Raw genomic sequence first — 20,721 nt, 5'->3', positions numbered from 1 at the left:
GGGGCAGATTGATTTTCCTTTTCTGGATTAATCCAGTGTCAGCGTTTCCGTTCTAATGCTTGCAGCCAGAGGGGAGGATTGTTCACTCCTGAGATGCTGACCTTGGGATATTGAAGCATTTTTGTATTCCATTTCCTATGGATTCTTTTGCCAGTTGTGCTTTTGCTGTGCCATTTTGCAGGTGCATGGTTTTTCACTCTTAGAACGTGGCCTCACGTAATTTTCTCCCTGAAGATAGCATGCTCTTTGCAGAGAGCTAGGTTTCATTTTCCTCAGAAGGGAAACAATGCATGTATAAATGTCGTGAACTCTGGAGAATTGATGATAGGGGTGATTGTCTCTATCAGTAGTAGGTGGAGAAAATTCATGTCAGGGCATAAGCAGATGTTCAAGAGCGGTTGGTTGATAGGCTAGTGGTTGGAGGTGAGAAAAACTGACACATTTTGTAGTTAAAAAGTGGCTTAAAGAAACATGTTCACAAAAAACATGTGTCAAGAATTGTGAAGGGTCTGCAGGCAAACAAATTATCTGTCTCCCTGTCATAGATGCTGGCAGAAGACATAGGGATGCTGGGTCAGAAACCGGGGAGATAGCAGTAGCCAGAATATTATTTTACATTGGTTCCCTGAGCCCCAGTTTCCCACAGGATGATATGAAGAGGGTCAGGTGACACTCCACATGTGGTGGTGTGCATTATAAGAGAGGAACTCCAAGTAAGGGAACCCAAATATTTTATAATGGGCAATAAGCATGTTTGTGCTTTGCTCCAGAGGGGGACCTTATCTCTCCCTTTCAACGCTATTTGCTATGCAAACATCCTTGAAAACACAGTCTAGGAAAAAGACAGTGCCTCTCCTCACAAGAGACCCATAGAGAATTGTCTCCCAACATAGGGACTTCTTTATAGAGGAAATTCTTTTCACTCTTCTTTGTGATGTACTTTTTTCCTCCTTAATTTGCCACTTTGTGTTTCTTGATAATAAAAGTAAAACCAATAAGAGTGATTAACTCTGATGTGTGGTTCTGGAAGACGGAAGAAAGATTTCCATTGTCTATTTTTCAAGCTTAAATTTTTTTTTAATAACAAATTTGTATTCCTTTTGTAATGATTTTTAAAAAATAAAAAGGCAATGTATGGTCCTACCACAAATTATGGTAAATATATAAAAGTTTTAAACATAATTGTTATGTATAGGTATCAACATCATTATACCTATACAATAGGTATGTTGTTTTGGTCACAATCTCTTGGTCAAAGCAAATCATAATGCCAGCCTTATTCAAGGGATGGGAAATAAACTCCGCCTTCTAGTGGGAGGGGCAGCATAGGGAAGCCCCCTCACCTCTACGTGGATCATTGGTAGCCACTTTGGAGACACTGTTGACAGTGCTTTGTCTAGCAAAGGCATTGGTGGTTTTGGGCTTTAAAAATATTATGTTATATTGAAACTCTGTACTTTCTGCTCAGTTTTCCTGTAAACCTAAAACTTCTCTAAAAACAAAAAAACTATTAACTAAAGAAATTATGTATCTGTTCTTTAAATTAGAATGTTCATTTAGAAAAGTCCAGATCATACATAAATTTATAAAATAAAAAGTGAAGTAAGATTTTACTAGTTCTCCAGATCCATATTATTCAATTTATATTTCTAAGGTTTAAAGTCTAAAGTATATATTTAATATATCTGTTGTAAATAATTTTTTATGTATATGCAGGTAGACAAATATATAATGTCTAAAAACAAAAATGGTATCACACTCAACATAACATGTTGCAGAATGCATTCTCCATCCATGTAGATCTTCCTTATTTTTTTGTGTGAATGCAGATTTCTTGGAAGATGGAATAAATGGAATAGTTAAAATGCTGTCTATGCATTTTCATGACAGAGTCAAGATTAAAATCTAATTTTTCTGATTATAAGTTTTGTTCATTCTAAAAAAGCTAAAAAGCACCAAATTTATAAAAATAGAAATCTTAGTATATGTAGTTTCTTATCCTGTATTCTACAATATAGTTTGAATGTTTTCTTATCACATAATCTTCAAAATAATATATTTTTAATAATCTTCAAATAATTTTTTTTTCTGATTCTGGAAGTATTATGTACACATCATAAAAATAGAAAATGGAGAAAACCATGAAGCAAAATAGAAAAATTACCCATAATCTACCCCTAGGGTAACTACTATAAGTACTTTGTAAATTTTTTTCCAGTCTTTTTCCTGTGTATATATAAATATTTTTTCACTCATCATTATATTGTGAATTCCATTAAATGGCATTTAAAAACAGTGATTTTTAATAGTTATATTTTCTTTTTAAGGCATTTAAGTTGTTTAAAATTTTTTAAAGTATTACAAATAATGTTATGATATATATCTTTGGGCATAAATATTTGTGTGTACCTCTGAATATTTCATTTGATTAAATTCATAGAGTGATAAATGGAATAATTTAGTCAAAGAATAAGAACATTTGAAGTTCTTGATGGACATTGATAAATTGTTTTTCAGAAAAGTTGTCCTTATTTTTCTATAAACTCATTAGCTTTAGATATTATTTAGAAAATTTTTGTATATACGATTTTGAATTCTGTTCTTTTCCTGTAAACTTCAAATGTAAGTATTCTCTCACACCTTAAAATTTCCTCATAAACACAATTTTAAATGACTGTAGCATTAAGTCATGTGCCATTCTGTTTTCTATCTATGTCCTTCCTCACTTTTCGTCTGGAGTCAAGATTAAATTCAGCTCCTCCATTCTTATATGTTGTCTTTTTCTGATCTAGTTAATTTCTCTAATTTAAAAAATGCACAAAATTTATCCTCTCTTCTGGGATTTTGAGAAATATTTCCTAACAACAGTTTCAGAAAAATAAAGCTAGCAGGAACATACAGATTTCTTGGAAGATGGCATAAATGGAATAAAAAAGATTTTGCAGTATCCCTCAGCTTGTAGATTTGGTAGGTTGGCAATCTGGCTTATAGCCTGCTTTTGTTTAGCCTGTCGTAAAAATTTTAAGCCAATAATAAAGAACCAGGAGATTTTTACATAATAAACTTACATTTCTGGCTTCCCTGGAGCACCTGCTCACATAGGAGAATCCAGCGAGACCTGAGTCACAGGCACTCCTTGTGGGTGGGTGGGCTCTTTCTGCTCCATGCCACTCCCACTGTTTATTGTTACTATTATTTTTATTTTAATTACTTTTATGCCTAGCTCATATCACTCACATGTCCCGCCTGGTCCAATAGGCACTTCAGTTCATGTCCCTGGTGCAGAAGCGTTTTTCCCAGTTGCCCTGCTGGCCCCATGGGTCAGAACAGCTAGGGGACTTGTTTAGGTGCATGCAGACAGTGAGCAGTAAATTTGTGACTCAAACCAAGTGAGTCCACTCTCAGAGTCCACCTTATTCTTCCTACTGAGATCACACTATCATTGGTAAAAGGGCATAGGCTGTAAAATGGCGTTGAGAGAGTTAATTCTTATCATCTCTTGTGACTCACACTGAAAAATCTTGGCTCTGCTGTTCAAGCAGATTGTGTCGACATCTTGAATGTATATACGTGTGTGTGTGTGTGTGTGTGTGTGTGTGTGTGTCCCTATTTCAACCTTTACAAGAAAATCGAGTTACTTCTGTGCCAGATTTTGGTTCCCACAGATAATGAAATCAGTTCAGTATTGCAGATGCTCCCCCTTCCACCATTCTGGAAGGAAATCTGTAGAGAAGAAAAAGATACCTGAGGTTCTTAAAAGTGAAAGCTAGCAAAGAGGCTGAAAAAAAAAAAAACCCAAACAACCAAACTATGAATGATTGTCAGTCTTCATTTCAAATACTGATAGTCTTTCTCCTAGTGGCAAGAAATCAGGAAAAGAGAGGGGCGTGTGCATATGCGTGTGCATGTGTGTGTGTTGTATACACACACACACACATATATGTGTGATATATGTTACTGCTGTTACTAAAGCTGTTCCTCACAGGCTTACTGTGTGTCAAGGGGACATTTCCCAGGTGTCAGTTTCTCATTCAATCCTGCAGTAGCCCTCCAGATCATGTAGAGTAGATAAGCCTAGGTTCTATTTCACAGGCAAGGAAACTGAGGACTTTCTAAGTGCTCTTTCCATTCCGGCTGGCAATAAGGGCCTCTGCATTCTTTCCTGACTGTACCTGTAGATTCTTCTTTGATCAGGGTCAGTGCAGTGTTTCAGGTCTAAAATTCCACCTCCGCCTCATCTGTAAAGTGAAGGAGTTGGCCTGGATATTTTGTGTTTTATCCAGATCTGAAAGTCAATGATTCTAAGATTTTAAAGGCATGAACTTAATTTTATAAGTCTGAGAACTTTTAAAGGGTAGGATCAATGTATGTTTATCCCACTGCCTAGACTATATTGAGGAATAAATGAAAATCTGCCTTACATCGAAGTAAAACCCAAAACACAGATAAATACAAAAACAAAATATTAATATAGCTGTCTACATAAAAAGTTAGCAGGCATTTATGGAGAAAATTTCATAAATAAAGTCAAATGGCAAAGCTTAAACTGGAAAAATATTTTTTAGAGTATACTATTACAAAGGTTAATGGAAAATACTCAAAAGTGCATAACAAAAAATCAACACCCCACTGACAAGCTGGCTAAGGTCATGAAGTAAAGATTTACAAAAGAAAAATACAAGTTAAGAATAATCACTACAGCGATGTCCAAATTTTAATAAGCATAATGAAAACAGGACAGAGGTATCATTTTCTATCTGTTGCACTGGTAAAGATTTGAAAGATTCATATTTGCTGGGAGAAGATCACCTCATACACTGGCATGGGCATGTGGGTTGGTACAACCTAGTTAATGAACATAGAAAAGTGGAGCATGTCTGCCTCTAGGAACTGACTCCAAGGAAATAGTTGTACAAGAACACAAATTTAGATACAAGGATATTCATTTAATCATGGTTATAATAGTGAAAAATAGGTGACCAAAATGTCTATCATTGGGGTACTGAATAAATTTATAACATGGTATGTAATACTCATTTTAGATAATGGTGTTGGTCTGTAGTCATAGAAATGGAAAGATGTCCATAGTGTATAAAGTGGAAGAGAAGCAAAATTTATCTAGAGCATGATGAATTTTGGGGGTAAAAGTTATATAAAAACAATTGGAAGGACATGTACTAACTATACTAGGTAGTGAAGTGGACAATGGATTTTTATTTCCTTCTTTATTTTCATTTTTTAAATTTCCTTTTTAGTAAAGTACATTAATTGTTTTTGTACTGAGAAAAGTAATAAAGATATGCCGATTTTTGGAATATATTTGCCCTTATCAGTAGTCTGGGATGTATATTTTTAGCACTTTTAAAGAAAGAAAACGTCATGGGACAGATGTGGTTTTGATAATATTTGGTCATATCACTTAAGAATTACTAAAATTTCTATCTAGTACAATTGTTATGTTTATAATTAGAGCTCTCTAACCACTAACCTTTGGTGTGTGTATGTGTGTTGTGGGGATAATGAAGGAGTTACAGGGGCATCGTTTTCTCCTTGGGACTTCTGTAGTTTGTCTTAAGGAAAAGTGGTAGAAGTTGAGGAAATATTACTGGGACATGGAGCTAGACTCTGTGCTGGCCCAGGTGGGCTGGCTTGGCCATATAAAAGTGAAGGAAGACATCCTGACACTTGACCCCTAAAAACTCTAGTATATATCGCCTAAGAATAAAAACATAACAAGGACACCATTATCATACCTAGAAAAGTAATTTTGATTCAGGGATAAAATCTGATATAAAGTTAAATTTCTCCAATTGTCCTCAAAATGTCTTTTAAACTGTTTTCCTTTTAATCAAGGATCCAGTCAAGATCCATATCATGCATTTGGTTGTTTTATCGCTTTTTTCTTAATCTAGATTTTAGAACAGTCTCCTTGTCTTCTGTTTGCTTTTCACGACATCGACTTATTTGAAATATTCAGGCCAATTATGGAACGTTCTAGATTTGCATGATTGTTTTCTCGTGATTAAATTCAGATTAATTTTTTCGGCTAGAACACTACATAGGCAATATTTGTACTTCTTATTTCATCTCATCAGGAGGCTTCTCATGTCTGGTTGTCCCACCATTGGGGATACTTGCTGTTTTTTAATGAACAGGAAGCTTTATCTTACACACACAAATGTCAAGGGTATTAAACATTCCTTGTATTAGATTTTTATATCTTTCATGAGTACAAAGAAAAATTTATTAAGAGGAAATATGCAAAAAAGAATGTATCAGGTGTTTCATTATCCACTGAAAATTTCAAATTCTTCTGTGTATGTGTGTGTGTGTGTGTGTGTGTGTGTATGGAGAAAGCATAGATATTTGTTAAGCTACCAGTCTTTATCCTTGTATTTATGCAAGCAGGATGACATTAGATATAGTATTCTATTTATTGTTACTAGTGTTGGATTGATAACATAGGTAAAGTTGTAAGACAATTCCTATTTGGCCACTACAAGGCCCGAACTATAACATGCCCAAATATCAGCTATCCTTTTCATTCTTAATTATTATAATAATATGTGTTTAAAATATGAGGTTTTATTTTCTTTTCAGATTTTGGGCATTTTATCTTAGAACAATTGAAGATAAATGTTTTTGGCAACAATTGAAGAAAAATATTTCAAATGTATTCTTTGCCTTCATTTAAACCTCAAACCTCCAGCTGAACTAATAGAAAATGAAGAGTGTTTTCTTTTGGCGACAGGATTCCAGTAGACTGTGTTTCCTCTTAGTGGCCCCAAGGACAAGGACGAAGCTGGGAGCTTTTGGAGACTTGCTGAGGCATAACGTTAATTTGTTTGAAACAAAAGTATTTGTGAAGCTCGTGGAGGGTAATTGGTAATGTGGAGGTTTGATTCTCTTTTTCAGGGCATCTTTTATGACCAAAACTGTGCCTTGTGGAAATGAACTTCATAAATTCCTCATCTGGGACACTGCTGGTCAGGAACGGGTAAGGATACACTATTGTTGGCTTCTAGGAAAATACTGAGATCAGTTTCTGGTTTCTTTCTATTCAGCAAGACTCTCGTGATTGCAAGTGACAGAAATCCAGCTTGAAATGATTTAAGCAAAAAAGGAAAGTACTGTTCAACTATGAGAAAAATATAAGGTGGTGCCCATTGAAGGCAGGGCTGAGTTCAAGTCTTCCAAATATATTATCAAAGGCACCCAACTCTATTCTTTTTATTTGTTTCCTTACCTCTAGGTTAGCTTCATTTTTCAGCAGACTCTCCTTTTTCCCTTTCCTAAAGGGGGCAAGGTTGGCCGCATAAGCAACTCTAGGCTAATATTCTGTCACCTTAGCAACCCCATGATGGAAAGCGCTTCTTTCCCATGAGTTGCATCCTATGTCTCAGCACCTGTGGGTTTTCATTGGTCATTTGAGTCATGCGCTCACTCTGGAACTTGATTCTGTGCAGAGTTTGGGGTATTTGATGCTTCTACTGGTAGGGCCAGGTAATACACTTACCCAAGAGGTGGGCTGCTGTCAGCTCCACCTGAACCATATTGACTGGAAGTCAAGTGGGCTGAGTTCCCCAAGGAAAGTCTGGGTTCTCTTACTGGAAAATCGGGGAATGGATATTAGGTTACTAGAAACAGTAGATGACCTCTTTCATTCTTAATTCTTTTTATTTGAACTTGATAATGTACGGAGTTATAAAGAAGATCGTTTATTTAAAAGCTTATTATCTTTAGTTTTTAAAAAGCGAAATAATAAATACCAACAGACTGTGTGTGTAACAGGGATTTTGTGTAATAACTAGAGTGTATATAATCAGAGTTGAAAGGGGTGGTCAAGATAAATGAGTGAAGCACAGGAATAACCAATATCTTGTATTCACTGAGAGCTTTTAGCCTGATCAAAACTTTCGTCAGAGCTAATAATTATAGAAATAGGTCGAACCTTCCCTTATATGATCCAAGCACAAAGGTCACCTTTTCTACCTATCCTGTTTAAAATATTATCTTCCTCTTTTTCCTCCCTACTCCACTCAATTCATTTTTCTCCATAGCTCTTACCGGCTCCTAATATACAGCTCCTAATATGCTATTTAATTCACATATTTATTGTCTCCATCTCTCAAAGGAAGAGATTGCAGGGTTCAGGATAACCCATCATTTTCTTTAGCTACTCCTAATAAATCAAGTGTGTGTTTATACGGTTTTCATTTTATATAAATCCCCATTTAAAACTGACTTTCCAGGGTTTGTAGAGTAAGGTGTTTCAAAGATTTCCTTCCTTCCTTCCTTCCTTCCTTCCTTCCTTCCTTCCTTCCTTCCTTCCTTCCTTCCTCCCTTCCTCCCTCCCTTTCCCTTTCCCTTTCCCTTTCCCTTTCCCTTTCCCTTTCCCTTTCCCTTTCCCTTTTTCCTCCCCTCCCCCCCTCCCCTTTGTTAAATGAGGACAAGTCTTCTGGCCCACAAATGCTAACCTCATTTGAATGTCTGCTATTTTGCTTATAAACTGAAAGCACAGATTTCCATACGTGAACCCATTGCCTGTTCCTCCTCTTCAACTCTGTTAGTCAGCTGTGCATGCTGACTCCTGAAATGAGGGTGATGGACTGAAGGAAAAAAATGTCTACTTAGGGATCTCTTCTTTACATACTTTTGTGTTCTTTGTAGTTGTTCTGCTAGTTTTTTTATTTTTTATTTCTATTTTTGGTTATTTAAACATAAGCAATGGGATTTTCTTGCTCCCCTTTTACTTTTGTCTATGAAATAGTTGCTTTTGCAGCTACTATTAATGAGCATAATCAATTTGACAAATATTTCTGGCTTAGTATTAGCAGTACTACTACTTCTACTTGGTGCTAGTCTGCATGCCTTCCAAGTACTAACGCATTTAGTCCTCTCACAGCACTCTGAGGTAGGGACTATTTTTATCCCCATTTACAGCTCGAGGTCACTGAGGCACAGAGAGGTTAAGGAACTTGCTCAAGGTCACATAATCAATAAGGTGCAAAGCTGAAATTTGAATCCATCAGTCTGTGTCCTGAACTTTATGGTGTTGTTCTGATAGAAAAACCACACAAAAGCCATACAGTTGAAAGTAAAATTATCCAAAATTCCACTATCCAGGTATTTCCATTATTGACATTAGATGACCATTCTTCAGTTATCTCACTATGTGTGTGTTGATAATTTCATGTCAATGGGATCATGATTTTTTATAACCTGTTTTTTGTATTTGATAATACAATGTTCCTATGGAGAGATTTCTGTATGATCTAAGCAGAGTTTTTGACATTTAGTTACCTCTTATATACTATTCAAGGAGCTGATTGTTTTTGATGAAATTCGGTACACTAAAGTGACTGCTGTGGTTTGTAGTTTGGCCCACTTACCATCTCAAAGGAAAATTGCAATAGAAAATATTTTATATGATGTTATTTCTAATTATTGTAATTGTTTTTCCTAAAATTTGACTATTAAAGGTTTTAGGCATCTGTAACTATTTGCTATGTTTGTACTTTTAAAAAGCATAGTATTATATATAGTATTAGTATTATATATATATAATTAGTGTTATGTATTATTATAATTATTAGTATTATTTGTGTAAAGCATGACTCCATAGCAGTGCTTCAGGCAAGAGCTCTTGAGTTTTGGATGGTAATTTCAAGTGACTGCTTTTTAAAATCTAGATTTGTGGAGAGAGTGTGAGGAATATCTACACAGCCTTTGTGGTCATCCGATCACTCTAACCCTCTGAGACCTGATTTAGTTATCCTCGGGCTGTCCTTGTCTCGTGTCCCTTGGTGCAGTCTTGCATCTCTCCAGCGATGGCAATTTTTCAATCGTTTTGGCAGCTTGTTGCTGGACTTAATTGTGCTTGTAATGACGTTGCCTAGTGTTTGAGCTAAAAATAAATTCCCTGCTGTCGTTTGTGCCTATTGCTATTTGTTCTGTCTCATTAATTGTTAGAGTCCAGTGTGTTTTATTATCCCTCCTAATCTTTGTAGAAATATGCTACTATTCTCTTTAGTTTTCATAACTTTAAATAAACAAAATCTCTTTGGATTGATAATTTTACAATATAAAGATATAGATCTCTGTGCCCTCGAAGGGGCATAATGCTCGTTGCAGTGCTTTGCACATGTTACTCAATATTTGTTTATTTGTGGAATGATTGAACCAGATTCTGCCTACCACACATGACATTCCTGGTAATGCCCTACTTACTGCCCATTACTAATTGTATATTATATTTGTAGCACAAATTCATACTCTTGAAAAATTATTTTTCCCTCTGAGCACTGGAAATGTAACAAGATACCACTCCTCCTCCCTCTCTTTGCATAAGAGAGTGTTCATACATGATTTGCTGTCTCGATTTTACTTTCATTCCACCAACTATGGTGAGCATCCTGTGATTCGGTGGCAAGTGGTAATCCATAGAGTGCCTCTGTAGAAAAAAAGTTTTAAAAAATGTAATCATTTCCAATTGATTGTTGAATCTAATTTGTTACAAGCTTAACATTTTCAAGATTTGTGTGTTTAGTTTGTTGCTACTGAGAGGGAATGAGTGTGGGCTTTCATGGGCTTTTCCGTCCTGTCCTCTTCCGATGGGTTTTGTTGGTTTCTGCTTTATGCTGAGCTGTTAGGAAGAGCCACAGTAGGTCAGAAGGATACGTGCACAAATCGCAGCTCAGAGAGGTCCCCAGGGGGAAAGAAAGAAATTGATCTGTCCAGTTCTGTCCTCCTGTCTTCCATCTGTCAGGATTTCTGATAGGGTGATGAAATTTCTGTACTAATATGTCAACAAGTCATTCTTTCACACTGAGTTTTCTTTTGACGCCTTTCTTTGTGTTTCTATTCAACTGGGGACGAGAGTATCCTTATTGCTATTAAAAATGTCTCATCAACATAGGAAATGCAACCTTCATTTTCTAGATATGTGGTTCCAAATCATTCTGTTTCTGCTTTAAAACACAATTGCGATCCAGAGGATAACTCCATTAAAAATGTCAATATCTTGGAAGAATTTCAGGCTATATTCTCTTGGTCTGATCCATCAGAGCAACATTATTCTAAGAATCTCATGTGGGAAAATATTAACATCATCTTATTCTTTTGTTTTATTTGGTTAGGTTCAGTATTAATAGCTGCCTGCCTTTATGGATTGTTGCGTTTATAAAATTTAGGTTTCACATGAATCACAGTCACAAATTCCACAAAGTTGAATTGATAGTTCCATTATTAGCATAAAAACTCTTTACCAGTGGTCCCTAACCTTTTTGGCACCAGGGACTGGTCCTCCAATGAGAATCTAAATTCTGATGATCTTACCTTTAGCTCTGTGATCCATTTGTCGTTAATTTTTGTGTTATCTTATGAAAAAGGGATTCAGCTTCATTCTTTGTATGTCGGTATCACAGAAAATCAGTTGCCTCAACAGTTCGATGGAGACTGTTCTTTGAACAATTAATCATCCTGGCACCTTTGCTGAAAATCAGTTGACAACAAACATGACAGTTTAATTCTGGACTCTCAGTTTTATTTCTTTGATCTAAAATTCTGTCCTTATGCCAGTACCACATTACTCCTATTATTGTAGCTTTGTAGTAAGTTTTGGAATTGGGAAGTATGCCTCCAGTTTTGTTTTCCTTTCTCAAGATCATTTTGGCTATTTTGGGTCCTTTGCATTTCCACATGAGTTTTAGGATCAGCTTGTACATTTCTACAGAGAAATCAGTTAGGATTTTGATAGGAATTGTATTGAATCTATAGATGACTTTGTTATTTACTCATTAAACCATTAAATTATGAATGGTAAGCAAGTTGTATAATGTCTTTTGTCTCTTTGGAGATTATGCATGGATTAGAAATGCAGCCTTGACTCCAGAGTGATGCATAAAGAAATATTCTGAATAAAGTATTAAATTTTTGAAGTGTTTAAATGTATTCCCTGTAATAAATTCATATAGAACCATAAGCAAGGTTGTATTTGTAAAGTTATCACTTAAAATTTACCAAACAATTATTAGACTTGAAATTTATGATATTTGACTAAATTATGTCTTTTAAAAGGAATCTGTCTTCAAAATAGTGTTATTTGAAGCTGATTCAGTTTTTCTGAGCAATATTCTCTAACTCAGGACTAGATTACCTTAATACATACTGCTAAATAATAATATTCTGAAACCTATTGATTCAAAAGGCTTACACTTACTTTCCTAGTCAGTACACAAACTTTTTTTTTTCAATTGTGAGATATTTCAGGTATTCCAGAAAAGCACATAAAATAATGTAATAAACATCTATTTGCACAAGCAGGTTTATTATTACTTGCTCCTGTCGAAAGTTTCCTTTGAACCCTGAGTACCTGAAGAAGGAAAAGTCATGCTTATGCCCTCTAGGAACTGACAATTTAATGGATGAAGCCATGAAATCTGGGCATCGTGTACTGTTTAGCCATCCTGCTTGTTTGCTGACTTTGGCTTAATTTTGCAAGCACCTACCAGTCTCTCATACTTTGAAAGTTTAAGTGATTGGACAACCTGTGCTTAGAAGGCCAGGATGCAGGCGAGCAAAGCTGGGGTGTACATGCTAGGCCCAAATGGGTGCATGAGAAGGAGAAAAGAACCCAAGATGTCAGATATCCAAGGTCAAGGTCAGACTTTACACACATCGAAAGAAACTGTTTTTGCTCTCTTTCCTTCTTTCTTCAGGGCCCTGGAGCCTATGGTCAGGAAAGTGGATCACTATTCATGGGCCATTATGTAAGTCAGAGGAAGTTTGACCTTCAGGGAGTCCTTGAAGAATGAGCCCTCTTACATGCTCAGAATGAGCTGCTCTTTGTTTTCTCCTCCGCTTGCTCTGCAGCCGCTGGAAATACAGGCCCAGCTGTAAACACCATCAGCAAAGAGTACACACTCAGAATTTGCCTCTTAACCTGCTGTTGGATGGGGACTGCTTCATCCTGTGGCACCTTCCCCACAAACTCACTAGGGAATGATTTTCATAGGAATCTCTTTTTGGTGGGAGAGAGTAGAGTAAATACACGATTTTGCCTCCCCTTCCCACCTTCCCAAGAGAACAGTGCTTTTAATTAGTGCAAACTGAGATCCTGTAAGAGAAATAAATATTTCCTCTCTCCACTCCCAGGTCTTCCCCCATAGTAAGGAGACAGATCAGAAGCTTGTAGATAGAGTGTGCGCTATTAAAAATTTGATGAACAGCTATTGATAGGGTAATGCCATGCCATTTCCTTTTAGAAGAAGTGATACAGCTGAAGTGGAGCAGTGATGTTTGAATGCTGGTGACAGAAACTGCAGAAGGAGAGCATGGCAGTGTTATTTCAGGAGGGTCGTCTGTGGGCGGCTGTGTGGGCAGAGCCGGAGCCACCAGCGCTAGCACATGTTTCTGGAGTTGTGCTCTTTGGGGGTGTCGGTGTCGTTTAGGAAATTAGGAGCGGAGGTGTAGAGCTGGGTGTCAGAATAACACTGACAGGAGAGAAAGAAGAACGTGTCCACACATTAAGAGAAATTTATCAAGTCCTTCAGGAAACACTTGAAACATTTCTGAGCTCAGCTAGTGAGGTGGGAAAGCTGGAAGTGAAGGAAAGGGAATGGGACAGCAGGGAGGAAAATCTCAACCATGAGTTGGTCTTAAAAAGCAAAGATGAGCTTCTCCTGCCCTAAAAGAGAACCAGCTCCTTACCCCTTCTGCATTTTCTATGTCACAGTAGACCCCACTGTTTTTATGTGTTCCCCAGTGGACACCTCCTCGTCCTCTGTGTGCCTTCCTTAGGGACAAGCATGTTCTGAGAGGGAACGTGACTCCATTATATGATTCTTCACAGTTGGCCACAACATTTTACTGCTGTGCATTTTAGTCTGGGATGCCCTAAGTAGCTTCTAATTATGAGGCACTGTCTGTGCCTCTTGGATTGAGGCCAGTTTCCATTTTGCTGACTATCAGAGGATGTGTGGTGACAATTATAGCAGCCGAGCTGGAGACGGGCACTGGGGAAGCCAGGAGCTGGGGCTGCATGTGTATAGAACCTAAGAAGCACTTCACCGGGTTGTGTTTTCTTTTCTCCCCTCCTCTTCCTATTTCTCTTTTATACAGCTAATTTCCTAAATCTGGTTAAAATATAACCAAAAGGGCCTGTGAAGCCTGTGAATCTCACTCTTGACAGGAAATTAGGCACATGGACTTCATGTAATTACCAAACGAACGTGCTGCTGAGGTGCTGAAGGACATGTCTACAAAAGACCAGCTGGAGTGTCCTCGGAGAACAGATTCGCAGTTTGGAGACTCTTATATCCAGGGCGGCCCCTTTGAGGGCGGCCCCTTTGAAGGCGGCCTGACTCCACCCTTCGCTCCAAGGAAAACATTTGCTTTTTGAGGCCCGGGGTCTCGTCTGTCTTCTTCTCCTTCTCTGTTTGTTGCCTATGGCTGCTGTAACAGGGGACCACACCTTTAGTAGATTTACTCTCTCTGTGCTGATGATGAGAAGCCCAAAATGAGTCTCAGCAGGCTCATACCAGAGCACACTGTTCCTTTCTGAAGACTCCGGGAAGAATTCATTTTCTTGCCTTTTCAGAGACTGCCTGCCTCCCTTGGGCAGTGGCCCTTTCTATCTTCAAAGCCAGCAGCACAGCATTTTCAAACCTTTCTGACTCTCTTGCTTCCCTCTTCCACTTGTCAGGACCCTAACATGGACATTGGGTCCACCTGGACAATCCAGGATAATCTCAAGTTCAGTTGGTTAGCAACCTTAACTCTGTCTGCAACCTTCATTTCCCTTTGCCATGTACCATACATAACATATTCACGAATTCCAAGGATTAGGATGTGGGCATCTCTGGGAGCTTTTTTCTCCTCATTGCTTAGAATAGTACCTGTCATATACCAAGTGTTCAACAGATACTTGCTGAATGAATAAATTTAGTGTAAACATACATCTTTATTATATCAACTTAAGCAGTGTTTCATTTCAGAGAAGTAATTGAGGAGTGGACAAAGCATGGAATTTAGAGTCAGAAGAGCTGTGTTCAAGGTCTAGTTCTACCATTCAAGAGCTGCATGTCTGTGGGCAATTTATGTAACCATTCCGAGCCTGTTTTCTCATCTGTAAAATAGGAACAACCCTATTGTCTACCTTCCTTCACAGGGTTAATGATTCATCAAACGTGTTCAGTCATTAAATATTTGTTGAGTCCCTCCTATGGCCCTCATCTGGCATCGGGGAAGAGTTCTTGGAGGAGGAGACAGTTGAGAGAAGGTGTGAATGAAGTGAGAGAGGAAACCTGTGGATGTCTAGTGGAGGAGGGTCGGCGCTGGGAGAAAGCATGTGGGGAAGGCCTTGAGACCCCAGTGGCTGAGTGGAGCAGTGAGGGCAGGGCCTGGAGATGGGCGAGAGAGGGGCCCAGTGCATGAGTGAGTAGGGCCTTATGTACCATATACAGAATTTGGATTTTATTTTTAGTTAGAAGGATTTCAAATAGAAAAGTGGCACATTTTGACTTGTATTTGAAGAAAAAAAAATCCCAGTGGTTTATAGTTAATGCAATGTAATGTTAAATGTTTCCTTCAGAAGACTCCAGTGGTGGGGGCGGGGTAGGAAGTGAGGGGAGGATAGGAGTATTCCAGGGGCTGCGTGGCAGGGGTGATCTTGAGACTAGCTGATAAGAACATGGAAGTGCATTTTACTGTGATCTCTTCTTCTGTATATGTTTGAAAATTTCTGCCATAAACAGTTAAAACTAGATTTTATGCTATATGTAAGTAAATAAATATTGTTAAGTTGGCAGTTAAAAACAGGATCTCTATGGCTGCCAGTGTGGAGGCCACTGCAACATCTAAATGCTCTGATGGAAACTTCTGGATAAGTGGTCCAGGAAAGATGGTCTGGGCTTGGGCATGGAGGGCATAGACTGAGGCAGTGCTCTTTGGGCCAGGTCTGCAGGCTGCATTATGGTGCTATTGGCATTGCTCTTGAGAACAGCACAGAGGCCTGGGTGCCTGGCACACTGCGAGTGAATGAAACCACTTGCTTGTAAGTGTGTTTTGTGGGCTTTGGACCCGTTCCTAGCAGGGTGCTGTCACAAATGTGGGAGGCCCCCTTGTAGCTGCCCAGCAAGGGCAGGATTTCTTGTGGGCACCGTGGTGGCAGGGTGGAGCACACAGCTTTGGGGTGTTAGGTCAGGCCCTGCCATGGGACAGTGCTCAGGTTGAAGTCTGTTCTACCCAGACGTGACCTGGGTGATATGTGCCTGCTGTCTCATTCTACAGGGAGACTTATTTTGAAGATAGACATTTACAGGAAACGAGAGTGAGAGAGACTAAACCAACCTAGGCAGAGCAGAGAGAGGGAGAGACATGACTGATCTTCTCGCATTTCCTCCAGATGCATAAAGCAGTGGCTGTGTGTGATGAGAAGCGCCGATGACATAGAGACAGGGTGGGTCATATAGTTCTGGACTTTTAGAGAATTCCATTTGCTTCCCAACAGAGGAATTAAGAGCTGAGGTTCCCTGCAGGTGGGTATTTCATGGGTAGGAAAAATGTATTTCTACAGCATTTTAAAACCTTAACTCTGTCTTATACATTATTCCAGGGATCAGAATATACCAGTCCATTACCTTGTATTTTTTTTTTTTTTAAATATCACTAATCGATGCCTTTCCCCAACACTTTTTTATGGAAAAATGTTTGGATTTGTGTCAGATCATTTTCTCTTACAGAAAGTTTACACAGTACCTTGTCCCTAAGGAGTCAAAAGCATGCAGGTCACCTCTAAACCTACTTCCTCCTGGCTCTTTTGATTCACCCCTTTGATTCCAGAATGCTGAGGAGGCTCTTTGACATTAATTGGCACATTAAAAGAAAAGAAGGAAAAGAGATCCCCTCTTGTTGCAAAAGTAACATATCCAAAAGTAAAACTTAAAAAAATAATAGTTCAGAAATATTCTAACAGGTGGTGGTCTGCCTGTAATGGCATAATTCAGAAATAACCATTGTTAATAGTTCGGTAATAGGTCTCCCAGTCCTTTTCTGTTCAACTTCACATACTATTAGGACATCTGAGTAGGCATATGAAACAGGCACTCTGCTTTTCTGTGGAGAGAGTGGGACTGTGTAAAAGCCAGGAATGTTCATCTGAATGGCACAGAGAGAACATTCATTAATGGTTTTTCCATTCAGCCTTTGCCAGCTGAGAATGTTGAGAATGTCAGGAATTTTTCTCTACTTCTTCCCTCTTTGTTTGAATCCTAATGGACTGCTGGGTATGTTTTGACTTCTGCCCTTGACTGTTCATGGCCCCAGGGTCCTGTGAGAGGTTGAGAATTTCTCATTGCACACTGGCACCTGAGACAGACCAGCACTGGCTTCCAGGCTGCACTGAAGTGACTCACCAGGGACAGAGCGTTCTCTGAAAATCGTGATACAGAACCAATCCCTGTAAGTTCCTGGACGGGATGCCAGAACCTTCTGGCCTGGGTAATTCTCATCCAGGGAAGCCGAGCCCAGCTGGAGCCTGTCCTTGTTTGGAAACTTTGTATATTTTCCACCACTGCTCATTCTTGACGTGCTGAATTTTGCTGCTGTGGAATTTATGATGCCACAAACCTACATTTAAGGAATTTTGCCTGAAGCAGACTGGGTGGTCTAAAGGATTAGATTATTTGGAATAATACTTTCCACTGTGTGATACGTACATATGCACACACATAGGATGGTGTGGGATGGGGAGAAGGAGGGTCTATGCTGCAGCTAAGGCACTCAAAAGAATCCAGAGCTGGCAAGAGAAGGAGGTTCTATGCAGAGCCCGCCTTGCCGCGGCCATGAGTGTCTTCACAGCAGAAAGGACCTTAGCTATCGCCACCACTCCTATTCCCACTGCTGCCTCCATGTTACAAAATATGAAATGAGTATAGAGCCAGACACAGGTCTCTGGACTCCATGTAAGTCTTGGTCTCCTCATATTATGTGTGTATGGTGGGTTCCGAGCACATTGGGTCCCTAGGTGTTAATTTATACTACTTGAAAAAGTGATAAAGAAATAAATTATGAATCCTGAGTTTACATCAAAATAAATAGGTTTCTTTACTATAGACATTTTCAGAGACTTTAAGGTACTAATAATACTTTGTAAACCTCCAGGGGAGCATTTTTTATACATAGTGTTTATCAAATTTATTTGGCCAAGAAAGCTTTTTTCCAAAAAGCATCTCAAGGGCCCAGAGTTCTATAGATAGAAGACCCTTGGGAAATATAAAACTAGGCCATCTTGCCTGTGCCATTTCATATTTTTTGGAAACTTAAGTTTAACTGCTGCTCGATAGTCCTCAATATCAGGGCCCGGGGTGGTACCACTCTTTGGCCTGTTAAGAACCGGTTTGCACAGCGAGAGGTGAGTGGCAGGTAGGTGAGTCATCTGTATTTGCAGCCAGTCCCCAGTGCTAGCATCATAGCCTCAGCTCCACCTCAGGTCTCTGATTCTCAAAAGGTTGGAGACTGCTGCACTATACGGCTAAGTCAAATTTATGTTTCCAATCCCTGATGGTTAGACATTGAGGTTGGTTCCAATTTTTCAGCATTATTGATCATTCTAGAATGAATTCTGGTTATTTTGTGATCTTCTCTGATTATTCCCTTCAGAAGTGGAATTGTTGAATCAAAGCATGTGAGCTTTTTCAAGACTCTCAGAATACTTTGTCCAGTTGCTTTCCAGAAAGCTTATGTCTGCTTAGCCTTCTACCAACTGTGCAAATAGGGACAAGGTTATTAGCATCTGAGGAGTCTAAGAAGCTCGAAGGCCAATATGTTTTCCCTTATCCTATAGATAGCCAACAAGTAAAAAACAAAAATCCACATATACTGAGGACATAAATAGCCATTTTTTTTTTGAGTTGACAAATTAGCTTTTCATAATTCCCTGTGCTTCTGAGAGTTACCTGAATACTTTAATTTGACATTACAAATATTCTGTTAAATAGTTAGGGAAGGAAGGATTTTGAATTGGCATCTGTTGTGCTAATTTTCAAAAACTTTTAAGGTGAGGCTAAAAAAATTGTATCAACCTTTTATGATTGTGGACTTTGTTTCTGGAATCTTTTATATGAGTGTTTTATCAGTCTTCTTTGTTTCTTTTATGTTGAGTGTTTTATCCCCATGGAAAATGAAATATGTCATGCTGAGTATTGAGACCAATTGTGGTGCTTTTGTTTTATATTTGTATGGGGAAAAGTATACACGTTGTAGGCTAGAAGTGATTTATCCTTTTGTTCTCCACAAATATTATCCTTTGGTTGATGCATTATTGGGTTTCGGAACTGAGATGTGAACTTTTAACTCATCGAACTCTGAAATCCCTGGCAATAAAGTCATTTAAGTAGCTTTACCAAAAGATTTATTTTAAAATGATTCCATTTGGAGGAAGGAAAGAACAAGTAATGTATTATAAACAAAGTTCTATTCAATAATTCATGAGACCATTTTAGATTCAGTTCATGGTGTTATAGAAGAAAATGAACTATCTTAGAAGATGTCCACAATTTGCTCCTCCTTGTGCTTGTGTACCTTGATTTTTGAGATATAAATTTTGTACCAACTCCTTGGTATGTTTGAATGGACCATTCTTGTATGGAGGCTATTTTGAAATAATGTATATAACTGGACTAAAAGGATACCTATATGCATTTCCTACCCTTAGCAAAGCAGGAATGTTTAAAAAATACATTGCTTTTTTTTCTGTCTGGGCAGGAATTTTAATTTTGTTTTCTACATGTGAATTGCCAAAGGATGGATTAAAATAGACTTATCGATGCCTAATGTTATAAACAATACAAAGTGCTGGGCAGTCAGTGACTATGGAAAGGCATGTGTGGTAAATAGCTTACTGTTCTCCAGGGAGTCCTGGCAAGTGGCCCAAGCCCTTTAGCTAGGAACTCCTGGGTTCATTTTGAGCTCCATCTAGTCTGATCCCTTGTCTGAAAACCACAGAGGCACCAGGGCAATTTCTCTTCAAGTCGGAGACTTTCAGGAGGGCTTGGAATTGGCAAAGAGTCACCTGCTTCCTTCCACTCTTGCGAGAGCTGCACTAGCATTCTTCAATGCAATACCACCATGTGCTTCAGGTTTCCAAATAGGATCACGTCAGTTTGGCAAGTGCTTATTCCATGATCAGTATTGTGTGGGAAATAAAAACGAATGAGCGATGGTTTTGTTGTTTGCCGGAAAAGCTTAGGCTCCATCCCTCCTTCCTTCCTTCCCTCCCCGTTCCCTCCCCTGATATTACCCCAATAAAAATGACTGCTTCTTTTTAAAACTTAAAAATCATTGTAACAATTTTTGCTACTCAGACTCTCATGAGGAAAATGTCCAAATCACTAGAAATTCTACCGTTAACATTTTGAGAAACATTGTGTTATACCTATACACAGAGACACACCCACATATCATTTTATCCTAAATTATATTATGCCACATATGCTGCCTTGAGACTATTTCTTTATTTAATAGTATATCAAAGCTTATTTTCCTATAAGAAATCCTCATTATCATTTTAATTATTGTGGAATATTTCATTACATACATATAGCATTAATGAATTCTGTATGATTTATCTTTAGGTTGATTTTAAATATTTGCTTCCATATACAACATAGGGATGAGTATCTTTGTGTGTGTAATGATCACTCCAGTATATAAATGGAATTA

At 38.3% G+C, this 20,721-nt stretch overlaps 1 protein-coding gene across 2 annotated transcripts in view; it reads left to right on the top strand.

Annotated features, from left to right (window-relative positions):
* The window catches only part of RAB31 (RAB31, member RAS oncogene family), a 112,695-nt gene that overhangs the window by 49,819 nt on the left and 42,155 nt on the right, over positions 1-20,721 (top strand). For both annotated transcript variants that reach the window (XM_016119869.2, XM_036229853.1), the window contains exon 3: positions 6,916-6,997. In XM_016119869.2, coding sequence (XP_015975355.1) covers positions 6,916-6,997 — 82 coding nt within the window. The remainder of the gene's footprint in view (positions 1-6,915; positions 6,998-20,721) is intronic.

This window comes from Rousettus aegyptiacus, unplaced genomic scaffold (genome assembly GCF_014176215.1).
Source record: "Rousettus aegyptiacus isolate mRouAeg1 unplaced genomic scaffold, mRouAeg1.p scaffold_m13_p_12, whole genome shotgun sequence".
In the NCBI taxonomy this organism is placed as follows: domain Eukaryota; kingdom Metazoa; phylum Chordata; class Mammalia; order Chiroptera; family Pteropodidae; genus Rousettus; species Rousettus aegyptiacus.
Note: the sequence above shows the minus strand (reverse complement) of the source record. Positions and strands in the feature narration are given on the sequence as shown.